Raw genomic sequence first — 26958 nt, forward strand, 5'->3', positions numbered from 1 at the left:
ACACTGTTTTGTTTTGCTGTGTATGAACAAGCACCAAGACTGTTATGTTTTGCTGAGTGTGAATAAAACACAGAAGTTTGATTTACAACCTGGTTCCTTGCGTCTATACTGCGTCCGCTAACCTGTCTACCAGAGCAAATCCCCACAATATATACACACACATACATATGTATAGCGACTGCAATGGTGCCCGAACTCAGGAAGAGGCCCGGGAGGAGGACAAATGGATTTATCTTCAGGGCCCGGCAAGAGGTGAGTATAGTGCACTGGTATTACTCAGCACTTTTCTCTTCTTCTGCGAGCGCTGGCACTGCACTAAGTTCTGGAAGTACATAGGCTGTCAGGACAGGATGTAGTGTGTGTAGGAGCGTGCTATGACCTGATGTCAGGTCACAGTCTAGTGCGTGCCTAGACCCAGTGCAGATGCGCCCGCAGGGGGAGAAGAGAGGTTACTATTTTTTCTTTGGTCCGGTCTGAGGTCTGCATTAAGGGGACCGAGGTGTGGTGTGTGTGTGTGGGGGGGGGAGGGTTGGTTTCCCGTTCAAATATTTGCTGTGGGGCCCAGTCAGTTCTAGTTACATCACTGTGTGTGTAAATAAATATATATATATATATATATACATATACACACAAACAACAAAATAACACACCAACGCGACAGATATTCAGCCAAATCAGAACATTTTCAGTGTGTAGTCATTAATATTTGGCAACTAGATAGTTTACTTTTCTCCAGGAAAAAATTAACACTGCTGATTGAAAACACACTGCATACTTGGGAGGAAATCCATGAAGACATTCACTTACATATTAAAGAAAGACAGAAGACCTATTTGGGGAAAAATGTACTCATTAACAAAAGAATAAGTCGCCAAGAAGTTGCTGGAATCAAATAACACTTTATAAGTGTGAATGTAACAATGATATATGTAAGTGATTACAATATTGTAGAAAATGGATAGTTTTTTGGGGGGGAAATTGTAAAATTGCAAGGAGGTTCTAGTACCCTGTTGGGCCACCTCTAGCCTGGATACAAGATGATACACAGTTGGGCATGGATACAGGTGGCATACTGGTTCTGTATGGTGTCCTGTGGAACATTTGGCAACAGATGTTGCAGCTAGGCCTGTAGATCCTCCATACTTGTAAGATGCTGAAGCTGGCGTCCGATAACTGCTCGATTGGTGATAAATCTGGTGACCAGGCACGACAAGGAAGTGTTGCAATCTGGTGGAGACATTCCTGGGAAACCCTTGGTGTGTGCGGGCGAGCATTATCCTGCTGAAAAATGTCATTTGGCAGCCCTGCCATGAGAGGCAGCACATGTGGCCACAATATGTCCTGCACATATCACTGAGCTGGTAGTGTCCCTCATATCACTACTAGAGGTGACTATCTGTCATATGCGATGGCTCCCCAAATCAAAACATCAGCAGTTTGGGCAGGGTAATGCTCCACAGCAAAGGCAGGATTGAACGCTCACCATTAAGCCACCATACTCTAACCCGACCGTCTCAAACAGAACCTGGATTCGTCAACACGGCAAACAAAGGCAGCGGTGGCTGGCTGTCAATGGCAGGACAGCAAGGGTTTCCCAGGAATGTCTCCACCATTATGGGTCTTACAGAACCTGCGCAGCCTTCATATAACACTGCTCGCAACATCTAACAGCTAGGTCAAAATGGCCAAGATGGCGGGCAATTTGTCAAAAGGACCATCCTGCTTCTCTTAGTCCAATGTTGTGCCCCCTCCCAAAGTCTGAACTGGACAAAATGTCTGAGTGCATTGTAAGGGCAATTCTAGCAATCAATGATCTGTACCCAAAAGTAGCATCTGAGAGCCTTTTTTTGGGCAGAGGGAGAAGCACTTTTACACTCTCTTGTGGCAAGACCTATCTAATCAGAGCACACCAGTAATCATTTACGTATCTGCCTGAGATATAAATGCTAAGTTTTGCAGCAATGTATTATTTTGTTGTATGTATATTCAGTTCTATCCACACATTACCACATTCTTGTCCTAGAATGCTCTACAACAAGCGCATCTGGCAACGACTGTGTTAAAGAGCGCTAGCTGCTGCTGGGAGACATCTCACTGTATTCCGCGGGGTAACACAATTGCTGACAATCACAAAGCTCCTCAAAACATAGATATTTAGCATCAAAGCCCAACATGTGGAGAGCGGTCACCATGGCAACCGCTTATGTCTGCCCAAAGACTAAAACATGCAAAGCTGCTGATCTGAATTACAATGCGACAACTTACTTCGCCATCTAGATTTTACATGCATGTGTGTATTAGTGCCAATAAGTGTCACCATCCTGCTGGTAATTAGTTCTTTGCAGTTGTACAGAAATATTAACTAATTCCCTCCAGGCCGGTACCCAGACACGGAGCATGGCTGGACGTTCAGGGCAGATACACTTGACATTACAGTCCTTTATGTGCTATTTGGACAAGAACATTTAATAAACGCATTCAAAGGAATATGGATTGGAAAGATATTTTGAGTATTGATATAGGGGCCACGGAAGAAGAAACTCACATAAGGCGTACTCTATCCCGACAGGATCAAATAAAAGAGGAGTAAGCAGGAGCAACAGTAAGGGTGGCGGTACACAGTGCGGCCGCGGGATCGCCATGCGGATTATCGTTAATTACCAGGTTGCACCTGTACTTGCTATTATTTCAAATAAGGTCTCCAGAACACCACTTTATGTTCAGTCTGCATTCAATCCGCAAAAATTCATTTCAATGGGCCGCAAAAGATGCGGACACCACAACACGTGCTGTCCGCACCCGTATGTCAGCTCCGCTGCCCTGCAGAAAAGATCGAACATGTCCTATTCTTGTACATTTTGCAATCAAGGATTTAACATTTCTAAAGTAGTTTGAAAAAGAAACTGGGGGCATGCACACGGCTAGGATCCACAATTTGTGCATGAACCCTAACAAGTACAGGTGCGTCCTCGATTCCCAGTAATCCACATGCGCATCCTGTAGCTGGACCGTGCAGTAATTTCAGTAATTGGCTATGTTATTCATTTCTGGCATAATATTTTTGTGCTATGTGGACACATCCCTTTACTATATAATGCCCTGAAAAACTTTCAGTTTCTGCCAGGTACAGACAGTGTTGACATGGAGACTTTATATTGATTCAAATTGACATCTACAACAATGTTCACACACATAGGCATCATGCACACGGCCGTTGTTTGGGCACGCATCCGAGCCGCCGTTTTGGTGGCTCGGATGCGGACCCATTTACTTCAATGGGGCCGCAAAAGATGTGCTGTCCGCATCCGTTGCTCCGTTCCGTGGCCCCGCTAAAAAATATAACATGTCCTATTCTTGTCCGCGCTTTGCGGACAAGAATAGGCATTTATATTGAAGGCTGTCCGTGCCGTTCCGCAAATTGAGGAATGCGCACGAACGCCATCCGTGTTTTGAGGATCTGCAATTTGCGGACCGCAAAACACACCACAGTCGTGTGCATGAGGCCATACAAACATATCTGCCACACTTCAATTTCATTGATTTTGATGTAGACAGTGACAGGAATCCAAACTTGCAACAAAATCCAATATGACACATACTCTACACCTTCCACTTTAAGGGCTGTAATGCACATTACCAGTTACGGAGAAGTATTCGTACAACACACATAGGTCAGGTTTAACCCATTCTCAATATTTGCCATACACTTATGTCATAATGGTAGAAGGAGAGAATGGCGCGAGATCAGCAGTTTAGCCTGCTCCATAAACGGGGGTGCTAGCTATGTTATACAGCTGACACCCACCCACAGTGACCAGGAGCGGAGATACTCTGACCCCAGTCATTTAAAGCTTCAGATGCTGTTGGAAGCCCAACATTTTACTGACTCCTGACTTGAGGCCTTTATAGCAGAGTGGAATTGGTCCGTAAATACCTAAGCAACTTTCCCACAAAGCAATCGTGGTGGACAAGTCCTATCTGCTCAACAGACAATAGAAACTGCTGTGTTATCTGGGAAATCAAGACTCACCATGCCTGAGAGACAATACAGGGTGTTGTCCCCTGAGGAGCACACCTGTGAACTCGTGATTTATGATGCCTCCAGACCTGGGTGGAGCCACGACCTGCGGTGACCAGTTCTGCAAGTCTGTTTGACCTTTAGATTAAGGACAGCTCTGGACCCAAGGATACCACCTACAGGAAGGTGTTAACCTCTACAACTGTAAATGGACTGTGCTGATTGGCTAAGACAATATCTGGGAGGTGTTCCAGGGATGGGCACTGTATAGGCTATGTGTGTGTGTAAGTATAACTAGATAGCTGGTTAGGCACTTACTTCTCTACCCCTGACCTGTATGTTAGTTAGTTAACCTTTTATGTTTGATTCCCTGTTACTATTAATAAATCCCTTCTTAAAGATCCAGTAGCTATTTTGTTAATTTATAATTAACTGGCACGCCAAAGCTCAGCAGATTCTACAGATGCTGTGGTCAATCGCGGCATCTGTGCAGTTAAACAGAGAGATGAACCCCCCTGTCCTCTGACTATCCAATGATCAGTAGTAATGGCACCCTGGGACCCTGTGATGGCTCCCAGGCCCGCCTTGACAATCCTCCTATTAAAGGGGTTGTCTCATCATGGACAATGGGGGCATATTGCTAGGATGTGCCCCCATTGTGTTATAGGTGCGGGTGCCACCGCCCTCTATTCATTTTCTATGGGGCCGGCGAAAATGTGGCTCAGCTATTTCCGTCGGCTCTATAGAAGTGAATGGGAGCTAGGGCCGCGCATGCGGGGTACACTCCCATTCACTTCTATGGGGAGCCAGCTTGGCGGTGGCCGGACCGGAGTCCTCCAGTCACCACATTGCGGGGCTCTGTTCTTGATATAGGTGCGGGTCCCAGCAGTGGGATCTGCACCTATAAGACAATGGGGGCATATCCTAGCTATATTCTCCCATTGTCTATGATGAGACAATCCCTTGAAGTCATGCCTCTGGTAGGGCTTAGTGGGAAGACATTACAATCTCCATAGACTGAAATAGTAAAGTACTGCAGTTTATCATATTGGAGATCAGACGATCACATGTTCAAGGTCCTGTCAATTTAGCAGGGGAAACAGGCAGGGCAAGGGTGCACTTGAGTCCACCCTTGGTGCACTTAACTACTCATTGGCATTTGGATTAGGGCTCATGCACATGGATCCGGAAAAAATACGGATGACGTCCGTGTGACATCCGTATTGCTTCCATTTTTTTGATGGATCCATTGTAACAATGCCTATCCTTGTCCGCAAAATGGACAAGAATAGGACATGTAATATCTTTTTTGCGGAACGGCCATGCGGACATACGGAAACGGAATGCACACAGAATAATTTCCTTTTTTTTTTGCGGACCCAATGAAGTGAAAGGTTCCGCATACAGGCCACAAAAAAAAAAACGGAACGGACACAGAAAACAAATATGTTCGTGTGAACGAGCCCTTAAAAGCACTTTCTCCCCAGAATGAAACAATGGATTACTAAGTGAAAGGTATCTTTACATTCAGCTGAGATAGCCCCATAAGATAATAAGATATTGGGGGCTGCTGGAGGATGTGCCTTATCATTCATATAATTAGGTGCATCACCCAGCAGTTCAATCACCTAGATTAAAAACTACTACATTTCCTGGACGTAAGGGCGTTTGCAAAGTCATAAAACCGTGTGTTACAACTTTTCTTACACCCAAAACTGGCATGGCATTTTTAGTAAACACCTCCATTGTACCTGTTGACAGACTCCCTTTCATAGCAACATATCCAAACTCAAAATATCATGGCCAATACTTCAGGCAAATATCAAGGAAAAGTAAACCTTTGTTTTCTTGCATCTTACCTTTGCATGCACTGTTGTTTTAAGGAACCACTGTTTTAAATACTTTTGCTCCACTTTTGCTCCCGAGCGCCAAGAGCATCCACTTTCATCCACCTGCTCATTAGCAAGCACGGTCTGATCTACAGGATCCCAATTAACCAAGGCCTACAATAAAAAAAAACTGGGCTAACATGATTTAAGTACACAGTAAGTGAACAGCTACTGTAATATTTTCAACGTTCCAGCAGCATATTAATTCTTACGAATACAAAAAGAAACATTTTGCCATAGCAACCCTCAGAATTAAAAGGTAATTTTTTTTTTTAAAGCAGAATGCAAAAATCAAAGTTGTGTTTCAACTGGTTGCTATGGGTAATACTTTCCTCTATACTTTGCATCTGTTTTCTGTTTCAATCGTTTTTATTAGGTTTTTCAAAACACAATCAATAAAACCGATTACAAAATTCCTAAAATAAGTTCCTATAAATATCACATATGTGCACAAATCATATCTATTCTATTAATATAACATATGAGGCTGTATCATCTGGAATCCCAAACTGCCAGTAAAGGAGAAAAGAAACGTAAGCAGAATAATAGAGAACAAGTTAAACATGGCCTTAACAAAGGGCGCTAAAACGTTGCAATCATTGACTTGCCAACTACAAAAAATTAGCTACTGCATAATTCATATTTGTCAATGATAGAACATCTTGGAGAAATACAAGTTTGGTCACAGACATTTATGGTGAAAAGACTGATTTCCAATCCTTTATTTTAGTTTTTTACAAAACGTTAAAAGTACCTTCTTATATTGATAGGTTGTGTTGAGTGTATGGATTACCTCATCTAAGGCTGATGGCAAAGGATTTTTCCTATTCCTTGTGATTACCAGTTGATGTTAAAAGTACCTGACCTACTATAACTCCCATCCTCCAGGGAGGCGTTATGTATGAACAATTAAGGTAGTTCAGGAGAAAAAGAAGTTAAAGGGTAGAATAGAGAGAATACGCCCTTCTGGAAATTGTGCAGTTTCAGACAAGACCAAGGAGTATGTGACGGTGTGCCAGCTCTTTCACATCCACTCCAGCACAATCCAGAGCCTGGAAGAGTAATGCTTAGCTTGTCGGCAGTAGAATACCACCTTAAAGGGGTTGTCCGAATAGAACAAAAACTCAAGCAGCCACTGTACATGAATCAATACTCACCCCTTGTCTCCCTGAATCTTCCAGCTCTGAGCGCCGGTCCTCCCTAACGGTGATGTCATCTTCTTGGCTGCAGCTGTGACATTCCAAGCACACAGGTCACTGTCACCTCAGCAGTATAACGGGCGGCACCGCTGAGGCTATAGCCTGTGTGCTAGGAATGTCACTGCTGCAGCCAGGAAAACAAACACCAGCGGTGAGGACCAGAGTATAGCGCAGTGCATTTAAATGTCTTCCCTGTCAATAAAGATGATTGATGCCAGGCTACAAGCCTAAAATAGAAAACTGCTGCTGCGTTTCTTCTTCCCAAGAGAAAAAGCTGTTGATTTAATACACCTATTCTTCCCGCCCAGTAAGTCATAAAAGTCGGAGGACTTTATAATCCTTCGCAGGGATCTGAAATTATTGAATCACCTATAAATTGCCTCAAAGCAATTCATGCGCATGAGATTGTATGTAATGACAAATTCTTAAAAACTTATAAAACTCAGGGTTTGGTATACCATAGTGTTCATGTAGGTAGGAGAAAGGCCTGATACTATTTTTCATATCATACAAGCTGTCCATCTGTTAAAATCTGGTTCCTCTATAGTTCTTTTCAGGGGGGGGGGGGGGGGGGGGGGGGATGAATTCTCTTTACCAGAGGCATGTAGTGCCTCTATATGTGTACAGATTATTTTAGCATACTAGGCCATGAATGAGTATTCATGGATGTCACCAAAGACAAAAGGAGCAGTACTTTCAGACAAGTGCCATTAAATTCTCTAATTTGTCCACATTTACATTCCATTAATCTCTCAAAACAGAGGTCGGAGTTGCAATATAATAATCTTTACTGATTGGTAAGCCCAGTCCTGCTTTGCCTTTCCTTTTCACCGCAGACGCTTCCGCCCGGCAGTGTGTTCGGTGAAGTCACCAGCTCTGATGGGCGGGCTTTAGCGCTGCCCTAGCTGTTTTACTGGCTAGGGCAGCGCTAAATCCCGCCCATTAGTGCCCCATGGAGAACCCCGGTACGTCACCGGATCTCCAAAAAATGCCTTTGCCCTGCACGATTTAGCGCAGGGCAAAGGAGAGAATCGGAGCATAAACTGCTCCGATGCTCATGTCAGGGGGGCTGCCGGGGTGAAAATGGAGGTATGTCCAGGTTCAGCTCTGAACCCAGACAACCCCTTTAAGGTTTACTTGTAATTTACAAACAGATGAGATTGCTTTTTTGGATATAGTCTTGTCAGCTGGACACAGTTCAATCAGCACCACTTCACATAGAAAGGGAGTAACAGGAACTCATGTCACCCCAAACATATTGGGGGTGAAGCATGGTCAGCCGTGAGCTGACCATGCTTTACGTACTGCAGTTACTCATTCAAATAAAATGCCCTGTGGAGAGTGGATCAGGTTGAGGAGAAATTGTTCCAATGATTTTGAATATTCTGTGGAATCTAAAAAATGATACAATAGGCTGAGGGATCGGAAGTACCGATGTCCAATTTTAGATGATGCCATATGGAAAGCAGGAATATTAAACCAAGGACAATAATTTTGTGGCAGTAAATATAAAAGAAAAAGAAGGGATCAGTAGGATATCACCTTTGGACTAACTTTAGCCACCAGTTTAGCGCAAATAAGAATATTTTCCTAAAACATATTCCTGTCCTTGATCAAGAGCCAATATTGAAGGTGCTCTTGCGGCTGGAAGTGAAAGCGGTATCCAGAAAAGCACCAACTTTGGGTACATACCTCGTCTAGCTGGTTTCCGAACGACACCATGAGGTGCAAGACTTGGCTCACTGTACGAGACTCTTATTGTTGAAGACACAGAAAATGTAATATCTGTCTATTTGTGCGCACAGGAAAGAAATTCTGTTCTTCAGTCACAGCGATGAATATAACATTGGTAGCTACATAAATTGCAATATGTCCCATGTAGACCACCGAGGCATGTGCAGGAGGAATTGTAATGTCCAATATGTGGGATGTACCACCTCTGCACTTAAGGTTAGAATAAGACATCATTTGTCCGATATTGACAGTAAAGGCTTATTTACATGATCATGATGTGAGTACAGTACAATGGATCTGTGATCAGATATGAACTGATTGCACCATAAATTACTATGATGCAATTTAGGGTCAGGGGAGCCGCGGTCGGCACTGAAGAGGTGAACACACGGACGTGTTTCCGGTGCTGTGTGAATCAACCCTAAGACTACAACTAATATATCAACATTATCTAGGCATAATAATTTATGAGGTGCATGCAGGGGATACAAAAGGATTCTCTGCTAGTAGCATCAAAAGGGTGTTACCAGCAATCAGAGGTGGAGATCATAGAAGAGAACTATTGAACAGAGAGACCTCTTGGATTTTTGTTAGGAACACATGACAACCAAAAGGTTTTAATCATAGGCAATACCTGATATACCAATAATAATATTAATGCTATGACATTTGTATCTACATGCAAGTCACATTCTTTTTGATACATTTGGTTCCATGCCAGATTTTCTCTTTACACATGTTTTGTAGTCACGTGAGACTGCTATGTTATGGGTAAGAGTACTTTCACACTAGCGTTATTCTTTTCCGGTATTGAAATCCGGTAAGGGGTCTCAATACCGAAAAAAAAACGCATCAGTTTTGTCCTAATGCATTCTGAATGGAAAGCAATCCGTTCAGTATGCATCAGGATGTCTTCCGTTCTGTGCCTTGTACGGTATTTGACCGAACACTACCGCACTTGCGGGATCCGGCATTAATTTCCATAGAGCTGTATTAATGCCGGATCCGGTACCAAGTGTTCCGGAAATTGCCGCATTGCCGGATCCGGTTTTCGGGTCTGCGCATGCCCCGTGACATTGGAGGAGCTATTTTTGCTTTTGATCTTTGAAAAAAAAATTCAATACCGGATCCGTTATTCTGGATGATACCGGACGAGACAGATCCAGTATATCACCGGAGCCGTCCAACGGATCAGGAAAAAACATATTTCTATTTGCATACGAGTTGCCGGATCCGGCAGGCAGTTCCGTTGCCGGAACTGCCAGCTGGATCCGGACAACGCTAGTGTTAAAGTACCCTAAGGCTATAAGCCGAAACGTGTAAACTGAGCTTGCTGTGTTTCCTGTAAAAGTTTTTTTTTTTTAGCATTTAGGATTAATAAAGGAAGATATTTTTATCCATTAGCAATGGTGCTGGAATGTTTCCTATTTTTGCATGATTTTGCTGAACCATACTCCCGGCTTCTTCTAAGCACGGCCATTGTGACGCATGCAGGAGAGGAGAGCTGGACACTTTGGATATTGGGTTATTAGATCTTTTTTGGTTTTTAGTATAAGGTGTATTGTCAGAAACGCAACTGAAGTCCATGCTTATTAGTTGGTTTTCTTGTCTGACCTTACTTTCCACATAAGAGTATGCAGAAAAGGAGCATAACAATGGCCCATAGAGTTTCATTTAGAGAGCACACCAAAATGACGAATCGAACCCTCACATTACATCCTAAAGATATCAGTCAAAAGGCAACCAACTTTCTGATGGCATGGATGACCAAAACATCCTTTTGTTTCTTAGTATGATGTACTTGAAAGAATTAGGATACATATGATGCATCTTTGTTACCAATGTGGATCTCCTGGACACAAAAGATATCTGGATAAAGTCTCTATCCACATACTGTATATAGGGGGAAATTTATCATGAGGGGGATATTTGAAGTCTGTTTTGCTTGAGTCTGCGTTGGAGTACTTTATGCCACCTTCATCCAATGTCTCATGTTACTTGAAAAATTTGTCTTCTCTTTAGACCTAACACTTTGGTCTAGAGAAGCTCCTTCAGTTTTCCTACTCCACCCTTCTCCTGAAGTGAGATTGCAACTTTTTTGCGACTGTTTTTAAAAAGTCTCAGTGATAAATCTGGAGTAAAACTCATTAACATAGCTAATCACACCTACTTTTTCAGTAGTGTAAAAATGCAACAGTCGCAAAATTTTGTGTGAGTTGTAGGAAGGCGCAAGGGACCGTCGTTGACGGAAGGTATGTGTCACCGAGGTTCCTGGCCTGGTGGAGTAAGAGACAATTTTCATGTGTCAGCATCAGTTGCTGTTTGAAACCTTGCTATTTAGTATAGCTGTAATAGCTGATCCGGGATGGCTCTTACTGGGAGTAGTCAAAGTGCTGGGTGGGTGACTACTCCCCACGTTCCAGGCCGGGTCTTGACTGGCCTATATAAAAAAAAACAGCCAGCAGTGTCAGCTGGTGGTAATTACCTCTCTCTCTGACAGAGGAGCTCTGGCAATCGCTGGACTGGGATCTGAGCCGTATGCTAGGCTGGAGGCCTGTGTTTGGGAGGTTTGCTCTGTCCTGAGCAATGTCGATCGGGTGTGAACTAACACCTAGGATAACAGGTAATGCCTTTTCTGTATGAACTGTCTAGGTGTGAAGTTACGAACACCAAAACTACAAATGGACTGTTGTACTGTTTTGTTGCCATAAGTGTGAATAAAACACTGAAGTTTTTGAGTTACAAACTAGTCTTTGCCTCTATACTGCGTCCGCTAGTCCTAACTACCAGAGCGAATCCCAACCAATTTGCGCCTTCCTAAAAAGTTGCAAAATTTTGCGCAATTGCTTAAATTTTGCGCATGCAAGTGGAAATTGTTGCAAAAGCCTTATTTTAGCGACTTTTTGACGCCAGAATTCTGGAGGGAAGGTAAGATAAATCAGGACCACAATCTCTTTTGCGGACCGTCACATTTAAAGAAGTAAAAGTAATCACCATTTCTATAATCCTAAATAAAGCGTTGGCAGAGGTTTACAATATTAGTAACTATAACAAGTACTGCAACTATAATCTGGACCTTACTGGGTCAGTAATTGTAAAGATATCAATAAATGAAAAATAGTACAGCATTAACAGGGATGTCCGGGAATACCTTACTTTTGTATTGTGCCCACAGCCTGCCTCCGCTATGGAAAGAATTATGCTTACCTGCTTCCCGCCGCTCCAGTTCAGCATACTGGCTCCCACATGTCCATCTTCCAGTCTGCAGCTTGCTTCCTCCGGGGAATGGTCACCTTCTCTGTTGCAGCCAATGACTGGCTGCACCAGTGTCGTCAATATGTGGCTTGACAAGGGATTTATTCTGATTGCTGTATTGGAATTAGTGCTTGTTCCCATCTGTGTTGGAGGCTACATTTGGAGCTTCCATTGCAGATTCCGTCAAAAAGACTGGAGGGAAAAAAAAAAAAGATCCCAAACAGAAACTAAACGGACTCCACTGTAGTCGATGGAGTCAGTTCAGCTCCGTTCATCTCAGTTACGTGCCAGCACTTGATGTTCCTGCTCGTCAGTGGAGGTGAAGAGCTGCATTTACATGCAGTGATCACCTCCACTGTATGGGGATGAGCCACAGGTACTGCTGTCGCTTGTCTTCAGACAAGTTCACACAGCATGATCTGCTGCTCAGAAACGATGATCGAGATGTCCACCAGACAATCATTTCACCAGATGAACAAGTGTTTTTCTCGTTCATTGAGGATGTTTATCTTGAATGAGCATTCATTCAAATGTTCATTCCCGATAACCTGCCTGAAAATTGGGCAGTGTAAATGAAGCATTAGGGTATATTAATGTAGCAAAGGATTGTTTGCCACTCAGGCCCCCCTTTCTATTATCCAGAGCTTAGAACCACTGGAAAACAGAAGACCTCCGTCTGGAGGATCCAGCTGATCCATGCATTAAACTGATGCTGATTTACTATTTGAAGAGACTACGGCGGTCCAGTGAGGGCCCACAACCTCATCCTAGGCCTGTTATGTCACGTTCATCGGTCACATGGCCTTGGGGTAGCTCAGTCCCATTCAAGTGAATAGGTCTGAGCTGTAATACCAAGTACAGCTGCTGTACAATAAAAGGTGCTGTGCCTGGTAAGATGCAAGGAGGTTGTGGTGCTAAAAGGAGTGCCATAGCCTCCTCAAACAGCTGATTGGCAGGGGAGCTGGGAGTCAGACCCTTGCCGATCGGATATTGATGAACTATAGGCTACGTCATCAATATTAAACACCCGGACAACCCCTTTAACTTGCATGTTTGGCCAATCAGGCCCTTCCTGTATGTGGCAATTTCATGATTTCAAAAGAGGCGGGGTGGAGGCAACCGCTAGTGAGAATGACGGGAGGACAAGTGTTAGCTGCCCCGAACTGCAGTTTCACAGGGTTTGTGCTGAAACAGTAGTCCTACTTGTCAGATAGTCAGTCAGATAGACTGAAATAATAAAATCATTGATTTTCCATGGCAGAATTCATTCAATATTGATTAGATATGCCATCAACATTGAATAACTGAGGGTCCAGCCAATGGGATCTCTACCAAAACCCAACATGAAAGTACCACTCAAGATCCAGGCACAGTGATGTGAAATGCCAGCCAAATGGGGCTGTGTTTCTGATTCTGACTGCTACTGTAGGTTAGAGTGTCAGCGAGTCAAAAAAGGCAAAAATAAAGCTCAGTAAAGCGTTATTTTTTTGTAGGCATGGAAGGAGTCCAAGAGGACCTACTGAGCAGACATTGATGGCATATCTAATTGATATCTTATGTATTAATGCTTATCATAAGAAAACCCGTGTAAGATGTGAAAATAACACTAGATATTTACCCTCGACCCACTGATCAAGGTTAGGATCGCTGCCACTCCTTTGGGATTTTCTCTGAAGTGTGCATTAAACGGCACAAATAACTTTATTAATAAACTGCAAAAAGAACACAAAGCTCTGATGTGCAGCCAGCCTACAAATACGATAATAGCAGGAAGAACAAATGTTCTCCCGGGCTCATTCAATCAGAACTCCAGCTAGAAAATGAGAATAGCTATGAATCATCTGAGGCTTGGAGCTGGCCAGTAATTTTCCTTTTTGGAACACTGACAATGGATAAATGCCAAAGCACTGTTGTAATAATATTAAAAAAAGAACAAAGATGTGCAAAAAAATAGGTAAATTTCTCCTGTGTGATAATTCTTCTGTGGTAGGGATGGAAGCTATTCATTTCAACAGGATATAGCTTTGCCACCTCATCAATGTTTTCACTTATTTAACGTTCGCATGTGGCGAAAAATTTGAAATTATCTCGGACAATTACATAGCATTTATAGTACAAGCAAAGTAGAAGAGATTACAGAATTTTCATCCACACACTGCAATTTACTTGCGGCTTTCAACCTATGAAATGAAAAAGTCGAAAGCAGTAGAAGACTTGCTGCCATGCCACCGCAAAACCCAGCCTATTTTGGATGTTTTTTGGGTGAGCAGTTTTTGGCCCGATCTGTTGCGGATTTACTCGCTAGATGTTAACATACTTGAAATGTTTCAGGTTTCTCAACCAAAGGCCTTATTCACACGTCCGTTGTTTCTTTCCTGATCTGTTCCGTTTTTTGCGGAACAGAGCTGGATCAGATCTGGACCCATTCATTTTCAATGGGTCCTGAAAAAAAACGGACAGCTCAATGTCTGATTTTTTTTCAGGACCCATTGAAAATGAATGAGTCCAGATCTGTTCCGCAAAAAACGGAACAGATCAGGAAAGAAACAACGGACGTGTGAATGGACCCTAAGGCCCCATTCGCACGACCATGGTGTCACTGTGCCTGTCTTGCGAAAACACAGGCATCGGCCGTGTGCAGTCCCACTGACTTCAATGGGTCGGCGATCGGCAATATTTGGTAAAAGATAGGACATGTTCTATCTTTTGCGGTGCAGAGGCACGGACCTGGAAGCACATGGAAGGTGTTTCTGTGTGCTACCTGGTCAGTGCTTTCATGTCGCCAAAAGATAGTACATGGCCTATCTTTTGCGGCATCTTGTGGATCGTGGACCCATTGAAGTCAAAGGGTCCGGAGCGTGAAGCAGAGTTCACACGGTCTATGCCCATGTTTTGCGGACCCCTGGTTTGTGGTCTGCAACACAGGCATGGCAGCACCATAGTCGTGTGAATGGGGGCCTATTTTGAGAAACCTGAAACAATTAAATTATGTTAACATGTAGTAAGTAAATCTGCAACAGATCGGGCCGGAAAATGCTCTCCCAAAAAACAGTAGTGTGAATGGGGCCTCGGCCTGAGGACTTTTTCTAGAGAATTCCTTAACATTTGTTGAATTAACCAAGCATCTGTTACTTCTTTACATTAAAGGGGTTGTGCAGCCAGTAATATTGATGCCCTATCCTCATGATAGGTCATCAATATCTGATCTGCACTCCCGCCGATCAGCTGTTTGAAGAGGAGTCGGCGCTGTATGCAGCAGCGGTACAGAGTAATTACAAGGGCTTGTTCCATTCAAGTAAATGGACCAAGCACTTGTAATTACATAGCGCCGCCGAGACAGTTTTCACAATAGCCAAGTCTAAAATATGTCAAGATAAGCTGTGATATCACTTATTGTGAATGGCGGATCCTGTGCTATCTATACAGAGCTGAAATCTGTGGTTGTAATCTTGCCCGTGATGACTACTGAAGTTACCAGTACAGAACAGGATGTCCCAACATATTATTAGGCATAGTGGTCTGTGCGAGAACTACAGGATTTTAGGATTATTTTTTTTGTTAAATATAGATAGCGGCATGGAAAATTAAAAATGTAAAAGAATACGTTTAACATAAAAATGTGACTTAAACAATAAGACACATTCCCTTTAAAATAAAGAATGATTACGTACTCATCTCTTTCTCCAGCGTGGTTCTAAGCACCGCCGCTCCAGTCCTTCCCTGCTGTTTGTTTACAGACTGCAGCGGTGACATGCAGGTATTCCGCACAAGACTGCTGCAGCCAATAAGTGTCCTAAGTAGTCTTGTGCTGTACCCAAAATTTCAGAATTTTTGGTAAAAGAAATTATAACTTGCTGAACTGCACAGATGAATCCGTTAACAGTACACCTAGCTTAATTGTGCTGGCTCTAACCCCCAGCTGCATAACAATGTGCTGATGGTTTAGTGGCTTCAAAGCTACTGACAGGTTCCCTTTAACAACGGGTAGACATTATTTTGAGTAAGTAGAATAAATGTTTGCAAACTAAATGTCTGAGACTGTAAATTACATAACAGCTGACCCTGCTGATTAGGGCTTACGAGGGCTTAACTGCACCAATGGTGGGCCACAACCACTCTGCACACCTAAGCATCTCTGCTCTGCACCCTTTGTAGGACTGACAGGGTTAAGCATCAGCAGCAGCATCTTGAATACCTCCGCACCCCCAGATGGCATGTTTCTATGGGCTACCAAAGGTGCATAAGGGACTTGATCCACTGAAAGGGAGACCCGTTGTATTGGGTACCAACAGTTTGATGCATACCATCAGCATCTATGTGGATAAGGTCCTTAGGCCCTTCATCACCTCACTTCCCTCCTATGTGTGGGATTCCATGGAGGTCATCAAGAAGGTGGATGTCCTCCATGTTGATGATGATACCATGTTAGAGAGTCTTGATGTGGAGGCTCTCTATAGCTCTATACCACATGGGAAGGGATGTGAGGTGGTGGCATCCTTTCTGCAAGAATGTGGTACACATCTTTGGCCCCATAACGAGTTTATGTAACTATTAAGATTTATATTGAAACATAATACATTCCTCTTTAACAAGGTTTACCATCAGACGAAGGATGTGGCCATGGGTAGCCCCTGTGCCCCCTACACACGCCAATTTATATCTGGGAGGTTGGGAACTTGAAGTCGTCTTTGGAGAGGGGATGTCCAAATGGGCATCGACGATTTTGCTTTGGCTAAGATATATCGACGATGTCCTGATATTGTGGAAGGGGGATGCAGGATCATTCGATTCCTTTGTTTAAAATGACTGGGGGATATTTTTCACTTTCGAAATTCATCCTACAATGATCACCTTCTTAGATTTGACCATATTGATGATATTGGCACTAGACTTTTCCGCAAAAAGACAGCCACCAATAGTTTGCTGGGTTGGCAGAGTTGTCACCCCCTGCCCCTGAGACAGGGCATACCGAAAGGGCAATATTTGCGACTACGTCGCAATTGCTCAGCCATGGAGGATTTTCGGTTGGCAGCCACTGATCTCAAGCGTAGATTTCAGCAGAGGGGCTATCCTACCACGATCCTCAACCAAGCATATCAGCATGCCCTAAGTTGTACTAGGGAATCCCTGCTCAATCCGCGACCACGATCTGATGGGACTGAACAAATTCGCATTATTGGCAACTTTGATGAGGCACATGGCCTAGTGAGGGAGATATTGTCTCGATTATGGGGGATACTGCAAGCTGATCCTGATGTGGGTCACCTAGTGGGGAGGGTCCTGGCCGTCACCTATCGACATGGTAGGAACATCAGGGACCGTGTGGTCCACAGCTTCCATCAACCCCCCCACTCCTGGCTCCCTGTGGCTTAGGACCCCGTTGACTAGCACTTTCCATTGTGGGAAATGCATAGCATGCAGATCCATAAAAAAAGGTAGGACATTCTGCAGCACAAACATGGGGCACGTGTATGACATTAGAACGTTTATTAATTGCAGAACTACAGGTCTTGTCTACCTAGCCACTTGTGAATGTGGGGCCCAATATGTAGGCAAAACATTGAGGGAGTTTAGAAGGAGAATTGGTGAACATCTAAATGACATCAGTTATAAAGCTGACACTCCCATCGCACATCATATAGCAGAATCACATGCAGGTGGTCCTGAACTGCTACGCTTTAAGGGGATTGAAGTCATTAGACACTCACCGAGAGGGGGGGATCTGGATAAGCGCCTCTTACAAAAAGAGGTGCACTGGATCCGCCGCCTTGGTGCGGTGTGTCCAGATGGTTGAATGACCTTATCTCATTCACATGTTTCCTGTAGGAGACGCTTCCCTTATTGGGATATAAGTGTTAGTCGCATCCGCCTGTAGAGATCCCCGGCATAACTATCAATGTCTCTGTCACTGATGTCCCCCATGGCAGGGGGCTGCTTTTGGAAATAGCCAGTGGCTTTTGATAATGATCACAGGACTTTTTGTGTCACCGGTGATGCCCATAGACATACATTTGATCTAGACATCCTTTGTTTATACTAATGGACTGTTGCCTTCTATGTAAATAGCTGGCTATGTGGTCCCCCTGATATCGCTGCTATGACTAGCAGAAATTAATTCTAATTTTCTGGCAGAGGTTAACAATCTACTACGTACTGCAAGTTTAGGACGTTGAGCATTATGTACACCTAACAACTGTACCCTGCCATGTTTCATGTTTGCAGTCCAGCTTACCTCTCCCCTCCCCTTTCTATCTATATCTGTAATGGAAACATTGATACAACTTGTATATTCCCCTCAAGCGTCCTTTCAAGGCTTGGATGAGGGGTATAAAACAGGGATGTGCTACTTAATGTCAGAATCTCTTTTATATTTGTCAGCATTTTCACCAGACTCTAATACTAATGTCACCACTGTGCTGCCGGTTCGTCGTCTGCCTGAGGTCCCTCTTTATGTTAGGAAATAGTCTATATTCACCCTAACCTTATGGACCCCATCTATTGAGGAGGCAGTGGATTAGATCGTGGGGAGTGTCGGGCTCGATACTCCCTTTCCACGCGACTCGCTGCTTCTTGGTTTGACCAAAAAATGGGCGGGGTTACCATTTCAAATACCCGTGATTTTGGTGGCCGCTCCATGGCTGTTCTAGCACCGGTGGCATGCACATCGTTGGTGCTGTTAGCTACACTGTCATTCTTCGCTATCTCTAGCTTTAGGGCTCCTGATGAGGCAGGGAAACGCATCGAGCCAAGTAGCAAGTTAGATAGCTAGATAGTATCAGCATATTGCAACATTTAGTTAGTCTTCAGTCTGGAGATGTTAGGGGGGTTATACTCTGTTTGTAGTGAGAAGTCTAATGTAGCGACCACTCTTAGTAACAAGAAGGGTGATTTCATTGAATTGTACTATACTGATTCTACCCCTTCCTCCAGAGCTGAGTTATATACGGGCACAGGCGGACAACATCAGGCCTAAAAGAGAGGCATTGAGTGTCAGGAGTCTGTCTAGACTCCACAGGGCCATTTCCTATTAGCCGCGGGGGTTTGGACAGAAGAGCTGTTGCCCTAGGGAATAATTACCTGGGGCCCCAGGCAATTCGGAACTGAGTATAGTGAATAGAGTAGGTGTTGGATTTTTTACATTTTTGATTTTTTGTTTTGTAATCCCCTCTTTTAATGGAATTTTAATGTATATAGAACAATAAAGATTTATTATTTTATTTTAGTGCCGTTTAGCATCTGTGATATCATCTTGAATGGCCCTGTAATTGAAAGGGTTGCCCCACAAAAAAAAAATATTCTATACTTTTCAAACCAGCGCCTGAATACTTTTGTAATTGCATGTAGTTAAACACTTCGTATAGTCACTGAGTTATTCAATGAAATGTATCTGTATAGCGCCAACAGCTGTTTGTTTTTATCTTTGTCCAGCTCACTGAGATGGCCGCACATGCTCAGTTTCATTCTTCAACTGCCTCCTGAGCCGTTATAAGGAGAGAGCTGCAGCAGAAAGACATGCCACCTAAGAAAGGACACTCCCCTTGAGCTGCCCACTGGATAACAGTCTAGCAGAGTAATTGGAGCAATGAATAGGGTCATTTCTGGGTCCATGTGAGGTACAGGGCTGGTTGTAGCTTTGTTAGAAAGGGCTGTACTATATGATGTCTGCTTTCCCTTTTTTACATTAATCATGGGATTACCCCTTCAATGCTGTAAATGCCTGGCCCAATCAATGAAGTGGAGGGGGTATGCCTGTGGTGCACTTAGGCCCTTATTTGCATATAAATTTAGACACAGATTTCACTATAACAGTGCGATGGATCAGCATAAAAAAGGTATGCTTTTAATCAGCAGTGTCAGCCCTATTAGACATTAAGCCTGATTTAATAGGGTTCATCCTGCTGACAGATGGTCTTTAAAGTGATTGACTCATTAAGACAACGTACTCTTTATCCACAGTATGGGGATAATGCCTGATTGGCATTGGACCGACTGCTGGGGCCCTGACGATCACGAGAACAGGGGTCCCTGCTTCACATTTGACTAGAGTAGCAGACACACATGGATCCACCACACATGGATCCTGCAGTCTCATAGAGCTGCATGGAGCAGCAAGGCACGTGCGTGACTGCCGCTCCATTTAAATGGAAGAGCATGGGTCTTGGTTCACGTGATCTGCGGGTGTCCCAGTGGTCGGACATCATGTGGATAGCGGATAAGTTGTTTTAATGGGACGTCCTTTTTATTACTGCAAATCGGGGACACTAAAATTAAAACAAAAAATCTTTATCATTATCTCTAAGAATTAAAATAGGAAGGAATGTGCTAAACACTTATTCATGTGTTGATCAATGGTGCAGAAATGAGTTGAGATGAACCAGCTCGATTAAACTGGCTAATTGCCCCCACAACCCAAAACTATTACAGTCTGCACCATTAATACTTAGCTACAGCATCTACTGGGTATGATGATAAAACCCCAGTTGAACGCTATATGCTTATTTACAAATCACCTGACTGGCTACAATGTATCCACAGTGATACTTGATAACGTTACACTGTATCACATACAAGGCTAGACTATCCACAGCTGCCTATTAACACAGCTGGAGTCAGCCAAAACCACCCTTTGCAGTCAGTCAGGGATTGTTTGAACCGCTTACTGCCGCTAAATGCTCATGTGAAAAGAACTTGCTAAAACTATGCTAATTGCTCACTCTGCCTTAGCTCTCAAACATCCTCAGGAGCCCTACAGCAAGAGCATAGGATAATACACAAATATCAGAGCGACATAGCACTGCCCTCCACTGTGTAGAGGCAGCGCTCCGGCACTAGTGCGGCCGTGAAGTGGCCGCCAAAACCGCGAGTATTTAAACTTGAAACCCCTCCCATAGTTGACAAGGCAACACCCACCCAGCATCACATGATCGGAGCGATGTGAAGTATCCTTAAGCGCTCCTGCATAGCGAAGCTGGCTCAAAAGGTGGGGGACCTAGAAGAGGGTACAATTCCCCCCATATAATTAGGGATCATGAAGGCGAATATTAAATTGGCTTAAAATAATTATACCATAAGGCCCCTTCACACGGGCGAGTTTTCCGCGTGGGTGCAATGCGTGAGTTGAACGCACTGAATCCGGACCCATTCATTTCTATGGGGCTGTGCACATGAGCGGTGATTTTCACGCATCACTTGTGCGTTGCGTGAAAATCACAGCATGCTCTATTTTGTGCGTTTTTCACGCAACGCAGGACCCATAGAAGTGAATGAGGCTGCGTGAAAATCGCAAGCATCCGCAAGCAAGTGCGGAAGCGGTGCGATTTTCACGCACGGTTGCTAGGAGACGATCAGGATGGGGACCCGATCTTTATTATTGTCCCTTATAACATGGTTATAAGGGAAAATAATAGCATTCTGAATACAGAATGCATAGTACAATAGGGCTGGAGGGGTTAAAAAAAAATTAAAAATAATTTAACTCACCTTAATCCACTTGTTCGCGCAGCCGGCATCTCTTCTGTCTTGTTGTGTGAGGAATAGGACCTTTGATGACGTCACTAGTCTACGTTCATCACATGATCCATCACCATGGTAAAAGATCATGTGATGGACCATGTGATGAGCGTAGTGACGTCATCAAAGGTCCTATTCCTCACACAACAAGACAGAAGAGAAGACGGCTGCTCGAACAAGTGGATTAAGGTGAGTTAAATTTTTTTTTTTTTTTTTTTAACCCCTCCAGCCCTATTGTACTATGCATTCTGTATTCAGAATGCTATCATTTTCCCTTATAACCATGTTATAAGGGAGAATAATACAATCTAAACAACCTTGAACCCAAACCTGAACTTCTGTGAAGAAGTTCGCGTCTGGGCACCACATTCAGTTTTTTATCATGAGCGTGCAAAATGCATTGCACCCGCGCGATAAATACTGAACAACGTAACGCAATCGCAGTGAAAACTGACTGCAATTGCGTACCTACTCGCGCAGGTTTGCCGCAATGCACCGGGACGCATACGGACCTGATCCGGACATGCTCTTGTGAAAGAGGCCTAAGAACCTGTGAGGATAAACCTGCATTAAAATGGAGGGTGGTCATCAGCAATAGTGCCATAAGACTAATGCCCTACAAAATGTAGTGTAAATATGATATTACAATCCTTGTATTGTCATCGTGTATAGAAATCAGGTATTGGGTATTGTTAACAACTAGTGTACCACACAATTGATATTTTAGATGTTATAAATGATGGCCAAATAAGGGGGATTACACTAACCCCTCCCATATCCACATTGAGTGCATGATAAATTATCATGCTATTAGATGGGGCATCGGACCTAACTTATAAAATATCAGTTAGTGTACCACTAGGTTGACACCATAACCTATTGATGTTCTAGATGCTCTAAATAGGGTCCGACTGAGGGGAATTACATTAACCCCTCCCCTATTTGCATTAGGAGCATGATCAAGAAGTCTTGCAATTAAATGGGGCATCAATGATGTAAAACTACAAAATATAACCATAAAAAATGTAGGACATCAGAGTATGAGCATTACCAAAACTTATAGGGGGGTTAATTGATATGTTATGTAATCTCCTCGCTGAGGAACCCCCATAATGGTGAATGCAATAATAGCAACCACCCTGTTTACAAAAAACATGCAAAAGGATATGTGCTCATTTAGACCATTGGGACGTACGTTTTTTAAACGAAAAATCCATTGTGCTTCTTTTCTAAGAAGACTTCGATCAAAGTCACCTCCTCTTGGGGATGGCCTTACAACCTCAATGCCCTGAAACTTGATCACCCCCTGGTCCCCCTTGTGGCACTCAGTCAGATGGCGGGCTAGAGATGTATCTGCTTTATTCAGGACATCATTGAGGTGCTCCCCAATTCTTCTCCTGGATTCCCTCCGAGTCTTTCCCACGTACTGGACACCACATCTACAGGTGACCAAATACACCAGACCTGTAGTTCTAGAGCTGATAAAAGTCCTGATGTCATAGGTGAGACCAGTGCGTGTACATTGAAAGGTGCTACCTTTTTTGATGGCACCACATGCGATGCAGCCACTACATCGATAAGTGCCCCGCATCAAACTTGTTAACCAATCTGATATGAGGGGGAGGTTCATAGAAGCTATGGACCAATCGATCCTTGATGTTCCTACCTCGTCAATACGTGATGGCTGGGGTATCTCCCACTAAGTGCCCAATACCAGGGTCAGCTTGTAAGATTCCCCAATAGCGAGATAGGATATCCCTCACTTGATTATGGGCGTCATCAAATTCTTCAATAATCCGACTCTGTTCTGATTCTGGTGGCTTATTGCGAGGAATCAGAAGAGATTCCCAATCACAGCCCAAAGCATGTTGGTATGCCTGACTGAACACTGAAGAGGGGTAACCACAGTGTAAAAACCGTTGTCTAAGATTATTAGCAGCAACACGAAAATCATGCATATAAATGGGACGCCCCCTTTAATACTCCACTTTAGAACATTTCGTACAGTTCACCATTTTACGATTTAATGCTCATAGTATTCCTTTATTGTTCCTCTTATGAAGCTGCATGGAGCCACTTCTCTTGTCAAGTAGATATTTTCTGATATCTATTCTTTAGGGTTCAAATGCCAAGATCAATCTCTAAATGCAGTGCTCCCTCCATTTCCATCAAAACCTTCGATTATCTGCTCATGGTTTTTTTTACATCCAAGTTTCGTTTTGGAAAACCGCCCTTTCACCTCCCAAGGCTGAATCTATTGAAACACAAATCCGCCGCTGAACATTCTGTGATTCCATTATTCATCTTTAAAGTGTTCACTCTTGAACTGAAAAGTAATTTCATTTTTACTTAAACAGATCACGTTTTTCTTTTTTACAGAACACGTATGCTTCTATCTCAATTTACGACATCAATGTCTGCCACTCCCTCTACCATTGTGTCCACAATACCCTAGACCTCTACAGGCATTTATCTCAATATTATCCGTGGATTACTTTCTCTGTGTCTAGTCTCGAAAATCCAACCACTAATATAAATTCTACTTATCCGTATTCTTTAATCTGCCCCTTGGTCCTTCACTCCTGATGTACTCCCCTGCTCCCTTTAGTCAAATATTTCAGTGATTTGCTCCAATTATTAAAACTTGTGTAACTAATGTAATTAAAAATGTATTAAAGCTTCTGATTTATTCAATGACATCTATCTGTATAGCGCCACCTGCTGAGTTCTCTTTTTCTAAGTTCTCTGCTCTGCTCATGCTCTGTTCCATCCTTCAACTGCCACTAATTGCAGCAGACAGGACACACCCTCTAAGAAAGGACACATTCCCTGAGCTGTCAACTGGAAATAAATCTAGCAGAACAATTGGAGCAATGAATGGGGAGGTCTCTGGAACCATATGAGGTAAAAGTTGTCATGTACTAGATTATGTATGATTTTCATTTTTTACACAAATCATAGAATAACCCTTTTAAATTAAAAGGTGCACTTTAAGGTTACATTAACAGGGAAGTAAAATGCAGCAAAAAAAAAAAAAACTGTTGCCGATTGTGGCAAAAATCAGAGAGGCGTGGATTTGCTGCAGATTTCACCATATGCATTGCAAAGTGTAAAATGAGCAGGGAAAAATCTGCAACAGAAACTGACATGCTGCGGTATTCACTATATACACTTATTACAGGTTACCATATTTTTCGCTTTATAAGACGCACCCCAGGTTTAAGAGGAGGAAAATAAGATTTTTTTTTTCATCAGACCTCATATCAGATCATCAGATCAGACCCCCATAAATATCAGGACATCAGATCAGACCCCCATAAATATCAGGACATCAGATCAGGCCCCCATAAATATCACAACATCAGATCAGGCCCCCATATCAGGACATCACATCTGACCCCCTTATCAGGACATCACATCAGCACTTCATGTCAGAACCCCATTAGACCTTATATCAGCCCATAGTGAGACCCTCAATAGACCTCAGATCAGCCAACATAGTGAGACCCCCATCAGACCTTATATCAGCCCATAGTGAGACCCCCATCAGACCTCAGATCAGCCCACATAGTGAGACCCCCATCAGACCTCAGATCAGCCCACATAGTGAGACCCCCATCAGACCTCAGATCAGCCCACATAGTGAGACCCCCATCAGACCTCAGATCAGCCCACAGTGAGACCCCCATCAGACCTCAGATCAGATTAAAATAAAAACCATCTCTAAGGCTACTTTCACACTAGCGTTGTTTAAATCCAGCGTTCAATTCCGACACTGGAACTGCCAGCCGGATCCGGAAAAACGTGTGAAAACGGATTACATTTGAATCCTGATCAGGATTTTGATCACAATGAAAAAATGCATTGGAAAAAACGGATCCGCCATTTATGGACTTTAACTTTTTTTTCACGTTTTTCGGGTTTAACATGCAAAAGCCGGATCCAGTTTGACTGAACACACGGCGCCGGATCCGGCGTTAATGCAAGTCAATGGGAAAAAGACCGGATCCGGCGTTCAGTCAAAGTGTTCAGGATTTTTGGCCGGAGGTAAAAATACAACATGCTACGGTTTTCTAAAAAGACTGAACTGAAGACATCCTGATGCATCCTGAACGGATTACTCTCCATTCAGAATGCATTAGGATAAAACTGATCAGTTCTTTTCCGGATTTGAGCCCCTAGGACGGAACTCAGCGCAGGAAACGAAAAACGCTAGTGTGAAAGTACCCTTACCTGTCCTGTGCCACGGCTCCTCTCCACCTCCGGCAGAAATCGCGCTCCCCTGTCTTCCCGGCTGGCGCTGCTCTGTCACATGACTGCGTGCAGCGTCAGGTCATAGTGCGCGCACTACGTCCTGACGTTGTACGCGGTCAGGACAGTGCAGCACCGGCCGGGAAGACGGGAGGAATGAAGACCAGGATGGTGAGTATTACAAGCGCTTGGAGCGCTTTACTCCCTACTCCCGGCACCTAAAGCATACTAGTGAGCACTTCCAGAGTATTCGCTTTATAAGACGCACGGCCATTTTCCCCCCACTTTGGATGGGGGGGGGGGAGTGCGTCTTATAAAGCAAAAAATAAGGTAAATGTGGAAGAAAAAAAATATCTGAAGAAAAAAACCTATCCAACCTATAATCCTAAGGTGATGATCCAGAGGAAGGGGGAATTTCCTTCCCTATTCCAAATACCACAATCTTCAGGAATATAGGGGAGATTTATCAAACTGGCTTAGTCAGATTCCACCTTTCATTTTTGACAGCTCCTTTGGAAAATGAAAGGTGGAATCTGATTTGTTGCTATGGGCAACTAAGCTAGTTCTACTTTACACCAGTTTGATCAATCTCCCCATAGTACCTATATCTTGTCTTTCAAGAAAGACATTCAGGCCCCTTTTGAACCTGTACAATGAATCAACCATCAAAATATCATGTAGCACAGCGTTCTCACTGCTCTTACAGTAAAGAATACCCCTCTATATGATGGTGAAAATTTCTTTCCTCTAGGCATACAGTATGACCCCTTGTCAGGCCTATGTAAAATGTTATCTATGGATCACCTGATATTAGCTATTATGTGATTTGGTATTGTAATTTAATTTTCTGCCATTACTGATGTTACCATAAAAAAAGTTACTCCAGGAACAGTACATGACAGTAAGTGTTGTGCAAAAGCGACTTACCTCTTTCTGATAAACGAGTCCAGCTTCAAACATCTTCACAAACAAATATTGTGTCCATTTATAATACTCTGGAGAACAAGTGCTGATTTCCTAGAAATATGAAGAAGAGGTAATAAGTAATATACAGAGAACATACCAAATAATCACCAGTACCAGATTTTTTTAAACTGCTTTT

At 43.3% G+C, this 26958-nt stretch overlaps 1 protein-coding gene across 2 annotated transcripts in view; it reads right to left on the minus strand.

The window, feature by feature from the left end:
- The window catches only part of LARS2 (leucyl-tRNA synthetase 2, mitochondrial), a 220434-nt gene that overhangs the window by 97331 nt on the left and 96145 nt on the right, over positions 1–26958 (minus strand). For both annotated transcript variants that reach the window (XM_040432868.1, XM_040432867.1), the window contains exons 6-7: positions 26784–26873; positions 5878–6021 (exon numbers count right to left, since the gene is read on the minus strand). In XM_040432868.1, coding sequence (XP_040288802.1) covers positions 5878–6021; positions 26784–26873 — 234 coding nt within the window. The remainder of the gene's footprint in view (positions 1–5877; positions 6022–26783; positions 26874–26958) is intronic.

This window comes from Bufo bufo, chromosome 5 (assembly GCF_905171765.1).
Source record: "Bufo bufo chromosome 5, aBufBuf1.1, whole genome shotgun sequence".
Taxonomy (NCBI): Eukaryota; Metazoa; Chordata; class Amphibia; order Anura; family Bufonidae; genus Bufo; species Bufo bufo.